Genomic DNA, 7,116 nt, shown 5'->3' on the forward strand with positions numbered 1-7,116 from the left:
TATTTATTTTATTTATTTATTTATTTATTTTTGGTGGAGGGAGGTGGAAGAATTGTATGATGATGAATTAGTAGTTGGAGGGCTCCTCTGTCTGGTAGGCCTTACTTCTTTTTTTTTTTCGTCTGTGTTTGTGTGTCTGTATTGCTTTATCCACATATACTGAACAGTCATTCTTGTGGTTGTCTTTTTCTGTATTCAAACCTAAAGAATCAGATGTGGGTGGTCGGTGGGTGTTCTGATGTGGTTTGCTTGTTCTTCTTTCCTATCAAACATCTATCGTCCTTATCTCTCCTCCTTCTTTTTTTGTGTTTGCTACTGTTTTGTAACATCTCTAGTCTTCAGCACTTATATAACCTAATTGTGTTGCAAGTGCCGTAAAATGCTTACTAAAACATGTCTTGCTTTTTCGATGTATGAAACAGTCAGCATTGTGGTGGTATATTTCTCTTAACTCAAAACTAAAGAATCAGATGATCGTCCTTCATTTAATTTTTTTTAGGCGCGGGATGAGGAAAGTAAGGGAGGGTGGGGGAGGTGAGAGGGGTGGCATGAGGGTTGAGAGGATGTGTGAAATAAAAGATTTAACTTCAAATTACCGTCCTTCTCCTCCTTGTAATGTTGTCAATGTTATTGTTTGTTTCAGCGAGAAAGAAGGCAGAGAGCAAGTGTCGCGGCATCACCAGGAGCTGCTGTGGGTCAAGACTGACCCGTCCATGAAGTACAGCATGAAGGACATAGAGCGGTCAGTGGAGAAACTGGAGCTGGAGGCGGTCTTGTCGCCCCGGCAGGCCTCCCGCGGCGGGATGCGGCACAGCTGTCTGACTGACAGCGTCGCGGCGGACGGCGGGGACCTTCTGTCTCTCAACCTGTCGGCTTCCATGAGGATTCCTCCGGTCATCCCGGCTGCCGATCTGGGAGGCCACTCGATGAGCTCTCGGCAACGTGGTGGAATGGCTTCGTCCTCGTCGTCGGCTTTGTCTTCACCTCAGGTGCCGTACGGGCGGAGCAACAGCCAGATGCAACTTCAGCTTCAGCAACAGCAACATCATCAGCATCAGCAGCAGCAGCAGCAACAGCAACATCATCCACTTCAACATCAGATGTCTCTGCCGTCGCCCATATCAAGTGTTGGGAACATGAGCACGGACAGTTTCTCTGGGGCCTACGGGTACGACCCGACCCTGAACAGTCCAGTGGCTGCACAACAGCACAACATGTACGGCCACCCTCAAGCCCAGCATCTGCAGCACCAGCAGCAGCAGCAGCAGCAGCATCAGCAACAACAACAGCCACAGCAGATGTACTCACCACGCCGCCAGCAGTACCAGAGTCAGATGTCCATCCCGGGCCAGTCCCCTGTTGGACACAGCATGATGGACTCGCCCATGAGGTCGGCTGACAACTCTGACAGTGGCGGGATCACCGGCTCCTTTGTTGACTACCTGTTTGACAATGCCGGTCCCCCCTCCGTGCCATCATTTGACAACAGCAACGTGTTCAACCCCGATGCCCTAGTGACCACTGCCCAGCCTATGCCCAATTCAGTAGGGCGGGCTCGAGGCAGGGGCAGGGCGAGAGGTCGACCTAGAGGAAGTGGTCGCGGGGGAAGGGGAGCTGCGAGGGGGACGCGAGGTACGCGTGGCCGAGGGAGAGGCAGAGGTCGAGGTCGTGGTAGTAGCACGGCCGCTGCCATGGAACAGTTTGCTCAGCTGCGAGACAGCATGACGGGTCCGGGTGTGAGGAAGTCAGAGGGCATGATAGGCCGGACGAATCTGTCGCCCGCGGGAGATGTGGGCTCGGACCACTTCTTAAGTCCCAGTTCGGGTATGGGTGTCCAGCGAATGGCCCCGTCTGCCGGTGCGGGTATGCAGCAGCAAATGCAGCAGATGAGCACGAGCCCTGGAGGAGGTGGAATGGCTTCGCATCACGCTGGCTCAGTGCGAGGTATGGAGCTGCAGCGAATGGCTTCAGACAGTGGAGTGACCTTGAACCAGTCACACGCAGATGTGAGTGGCCTTGGCCTCCAACGCATGCATTCGGATGATGGCATGAGTTTTCAGCGTAGTTTGTCTTCCCTCGAAGGCATGGACCTGCTGGTGCCCAGCTCTGACTTACTTGCTCAACAACAACAACAACAACAACAACACCAACATCAGCGCTCTTGGCGTGGCCAAGACCAGCAAGCTGCCACTGCTCAAGGCTTAGGTCAGCGATCCCTGGTAGGCCACGAGCCAATGGTACAGGACAAGAGAAACAATTCCGTGATGGCTGGCAGACTCCTCACCGAGGAGCAACAGCAGCAACAGCAACTACAGCAACAGCATTTTCACCGCGCGCAGTCCATGGAGGAATCTTTAGGGATGTCGGGGCAATATGGCGCCACCATGAGGCCCGCTGTGACACAGAGGGGACAGCAGCAGCAGCAGCGGCCGGGGGATTTTTCCGGCGCCAACATGTCCCCGATGGTTCAGGGGGCTGGTCCGGGCCGGCCGCCCCACGACTCGTTCCAGCGCTCTCTGTCGTTCCAAGGCCCGCAGCAGTCCCCGCTGCTCCCGGGCGAGGCGGACGTGGAACATTCCATTCTGGGAAACTTGTTGAAGGGGAGAGGCGGGTCAACCTCCTCCACTGGGAGTAAGTCTCCCGGTCAAGGTCAGTCCATGGGGAGGTCACCGGGTCAAGGGTCAGGGTATCAGGACCGCATGGGCCGGTCTCCCATGGCGCAGCAGTCTGTGGGTGTGGAGCGTGGGGGCGGTGGTCGGTCGCCAGCCACCTCCCTTATCTCGGAGGCAGCCTCACCAGCATCTGTTTTCTCCCCGGAGTCAAGTCACCTCACCAGCATCAAAGGTGAGGAGGGGGTGTTGTTAGGTGGGTGCTCTGATGTGGTTGGCTCTTTCTCGCCTATGAAACATCAGTCATCCTTCTCTTTTCTCCTTTTTTTATATTTGTTTCTCTCTCGTAATGTCTGTAATCTTCGGCACTTTTATGACCTAATTGTGTTGCAAGGTAGCTGTTATCATTGTAATAGACTATAGAGTTCATATCAGCTGTATATGGCTATAAATAAATCCCACTCTTCAGCCTATGGTATAAGCACATAGTGTTGTACCAATATCTCAGTTGCGAAAACAAACGACCAAGCAAACAAAAAACGAACCCAAAAAACTTAGGTGGTTGGAGTTGGAGGGCACTACCAGTAGGTGCTACTTCTTTACTTTCCATCTGTTGTTTCTGTCTGTCTGTATTGCTTTTTCTCATCACTAAATTGATGTGCTTCTCTTTATTGGAACAAAACAAAAAAAGTTCCCAAAAAAATTCAGAGTATGATTTATCTTGTGAAATAAAACTTGCTCTCTGCTGATCTAGAATGGGAATATGTATACAATAATGCATGTCTCTTTAAATTTGTTTGAGGGTTATTTGGGGGGGGGGGGGGGGGGGTGGTGCTACCAGTAGTTCCACTTACTTTTCTTACCGTCTGTTGTCTCTGTCTGTCTCTTTCTCTTCCCCCCCCCCCTTGCGCTTAATGACTTTTGTTATGTTAATGTGCTTCTTCTTTACTAAACTGAAATGCAGTTTTTCTCATGCCCATTCCTGTGGATGGCTGGTGGGTGCTCTAATGTGGTTTGCTCCCCCTTTCCTATCAGACATTTGTTATCCTCATCTGTCCCTCTTTGTTTTTTGTTTCTCTTTTACAACATCTCTAATCTTCAGCAATTATATTACCTAAGTGTTGCAAGCGCTGTAAAATTCTAATTCAGACTTGTCCATCCCTGACATTCCAGATGACCCTGAACAGAACCTGATGTCTGGCGAAGCATCTGGTCTGGCCAGCAAAGACGGCAGTGGTCAGTATCGTAATATGGTCACCGGCTTGTCCCTGGAAGATCTGTCCGCTCTGTCAGAGCCAGTGCAAGGTGAGCAAGCAGGTGTGTGTGTGTCTGTATATATACGTGTCACGACGCGCTGGAATGTGGCGCTCGTCAATTTTTGGGCGTTTGGAGTTATTGAAATCATCTTAAAGTTTGTTATGTCTTGTATGTAATGAAAAGATACCAATCTATCTTGGATAGAAGTCGGAATATTTTCAATTTATATAAGTGGAGTTCACCTGATGTTGGAGGTAAAATTAGCAAGAAAATAGCTGCCAGAGTTGGGTGAATTCTACAGCTTGAGAGTCTCAACTTGCTGCTGGAGTAAATAAATATGTACAACTTTCTAGGTGTGTCTGTGTGCATGCATGCATACATGAATGCATTAGTGGATGCTTGCATGCCTGTATGTATATGTGTCTGGTTTAGTTGTTATTTCATGCATGGCTACAACTCTGCCTATAGGTCTTTTATTTCTCCTGAGTGGATAAGCGGGTGGTTGGCAGATGCTCTAGTTTGGTTCAAACATTTATCATCCTTACCTCTCCTCCTTTTTTTATGTTTACTACACTCTTGTATGTAACGCTCTAATATTCGGCACTCATATGACCTTATTGAGTTGCAAGTGTCGTATTACTAAAATTAATAACTAAATTTCCTTCCACTTGTTTGCAGGGGACCAAAAGCTTGTCACGGAGATGCAGATGTTTTCTGCCCAGCTCCGCTGCAAACACCGCACCGTGGAGCAGAGTCTGGTGTCCCAGGACCGACTGATCAGACAGCTGGAATCGAACCTGCAGCACGCTGCGCAAGACCCCAACCCAGAGTCTACCTATGCCCGACTCAGTGCTAAGCTCAACATCATGAAGGTATGTGCTAATCGTTTGATTACTAGATGAGGGTTTTTATTGTGATCACCAAGACTTACATCCCCATCCCTCTGCTGGGATGGAGCAAAGTGCTTTGCCCTCTGAAATGAGAAATTGATTTTGGAAACAGATTTTAAAGTAGGTAGCTGAAAGGCACCTTTGGCAAATCCTACTCTGCACTTTTCATGTTGTTATCACCTTATTCGTTACCTGCGGGTGGTTAGAGAGTGCCACTGGTAGGTCCCATAACTTTGCTTTCCCTCTGTAGTTTCTGTTTGTCTTACTTTTTCCCAGTGCTATATGACCATTACTGTGTCGATGTGCTTCTGTTTACTCAAGTAAACAAATTATTCTTTACTTGGTCCAGATCATTGCTGTCGAGTAGATGTGCTCTTTTTTAACTCACACTCAAGCTAGATGTTAAAAGAGGTATTTGGTAGGAGATGTTCATTGTTCATGACCTATCTGGGTGTTAAGTAGTAACAGAAATAAGGTGTCTGAGCTTGCTTTTGTTTTACTAAGAGTTTTACGGCACTTGCAACACGGTTAGGTCTTCTAAGTGCCGTGTCTGACTTTGGTTCTTCATCTGTTTTCTGTCACAGGCCAACAAGGCGAAGCAAGAGAAAGACTGCCTGGCCATCAAAGCGGAACTCGAATCTCGCATACGACAACAGCAGATGCAGCAGCAGCGGCAGCCGCAACATCCCCTGGAACGACATCTGCTCAACTCTCCTCTGCCCACCAACCCCCGCCGAATGGCCATCGTTCCTCCCATCCAGAGGCTGCATGCGGATGAGGACTTGAACCCTATTCCCCCGCAACACAGCCCGGGGGACTTGAAAGGCGGCCATGGTGGTGTACAGATCTCTAGTGAGAGTTGCGGCAGTTCCAAATCTCCAACACCCCCACCCCCAAGTTCCCTTGACGGCAACAACGCAAAGTTCAACACTTCCATACAGAAAAGTTCAACCCAGAAGCTCAACAAACAAGGAGGAGGTTTGACGGCTGCTGGAGGGTTCAGCCCTGGGGCTGCTGTAGCTCAAGGCCCGACAGCCACACCACCCCACCACTCGAACCCTGGTGGCACCCAGGCGTCACCATACAGTCTGCACCACCACCACCATCACCATCACCACTACCACCATCATCAGATGGGGCCTTCTTCCCGAGGAGGAGGAGGAGGAGGAGGAGGAGGGGGAGGGCAAGGTCAGCCTTCACAGCAACAGCAGCAGCTACTGCAACAACAACAGCACCACGCCCCTCCTTCCGAATTTCCACCCACCCCTCAAGTCAAAGAGAACGTAACTCCGTCACTAACGGCATTCGCTGGGTTTGACGGTACCCCGGGGTTCTCCTCCCCTTCGAGCACAGCCACGGGGGCTCTCACGATATCAGTGTCGTCGAACCCCACGTCCCTCGCCTCGCCCATCGTGTGCGACACGTCTCCTGTGTCCGTCGATGAGTCTCCGAGTTGTGCCAGCGACACGTCGTCCGGCTACCACAGTCTGTCGCTGGGCACAGACGTGTCGGGCCCGGTGTCCGGTCAGTACAAACAGGCGCACAGTCTAGACATGACCACCGGCACGGGCCCCATGCAGCAGCACCTGGCGTCCAAGACAATGCTGGGGCCTCAGGTCTCTGGCCGCTCGCCCGAGCTGATCTCACCAGCCCCTCATATCACCAGTAGCTCGTCCCCGTCGAAGTGAGCACTCCACTTGTGTGTGTGACATTGCTGGCTTGTGAGTCCGAGGTGTGGGAGCAGCTTAAAGTGATCACACGCCTGTATACACAGGCACACACACTTCTCTGGGTTGATAGCAATAACAGCTACAACAACAACAACCACTATACTCAGCAGTCCCCTACAGCTCAAGCAAACACACCCATAAACTCACACACGTGCTCACACATATATACATGCATATTTACATTTTAATATGCTGCCTGTTCTCCTTATATGCTCATACACTCTCACACTCACAAATACACGCATACACATTCACTTATGCACACACACACTCATACATACACTCACTCACTCACTTACTTACAGACAGTATTTACTGCTATCCCAGTTTTCATCACATTCTGACTTCCCACCGCCCATCTGAGCTACTTGGGGGCAAAAGTTGTAAACCTGATCGTTCTCGATCTGTTGTTTTATGCTCACTAATGATATATTATCATATAATATATCTTAATTTTTCTTGTGCTCTGGAATGTTCTACAACGAGCGAATCATCAACAGTCGACAACAGACGTAACCCCTAGTGGACAAAGAGTTTGTTTGGGGGTTTGGTTTTTTTTTGCCTTTTTTTGCTTTTTTTTTTTTTTAAATTCCATATCATGTCATGGTGCGACATCGTGTTGTATAGTGT

General features: G+C 49.8%; 1 protein-coding gene across 1 annotated transcript in view; it reads left to right on the forward strand.

Moving 5' to 3' along the window:
- Nucleotides 1-5,873, forward strand: part of LOC101857540 — a gene marked incomplete at both ends in the record, with an annotated part of 22,426 nt that extends 16,553 nt beyond the window's left edge. Inside the window, 4 exon segments of the mRNA XM_035973614.1 lie at nucleotides 644-2,844; nucleotides 3,783-3,926; nucleotides 4,545-4,738; nucleotides 5,341-5,873. Of these exon segments, the coding sequence (XP_035829507.1) occupies nucleotides 644-2,844; nucleotides 3,783-3,926; nucleotides 4,545-4,738; nucleotides 5,341-5,873 (3,072 nt within the window).
- Between the last annotated feature and the right edge of the window lie 1,243 nt (nucleotides 5,874-7,116).

This window comes from Aplysia californica, unplaced genomic scaffold (assembly GCF_000002075.1).
Source record: "Aplysia californica isolate F4 #8 unplaced genomic scaffold, AplCal3.0 scaffold01520, whole genome shotgun sequence".
Classification (NCBI taxonomy): Eukaryota; Metazoa; Mollusca; class Gastropoda; order Aplysiida; family Aplysiidae; genus Aplysia; species Aplysia californica.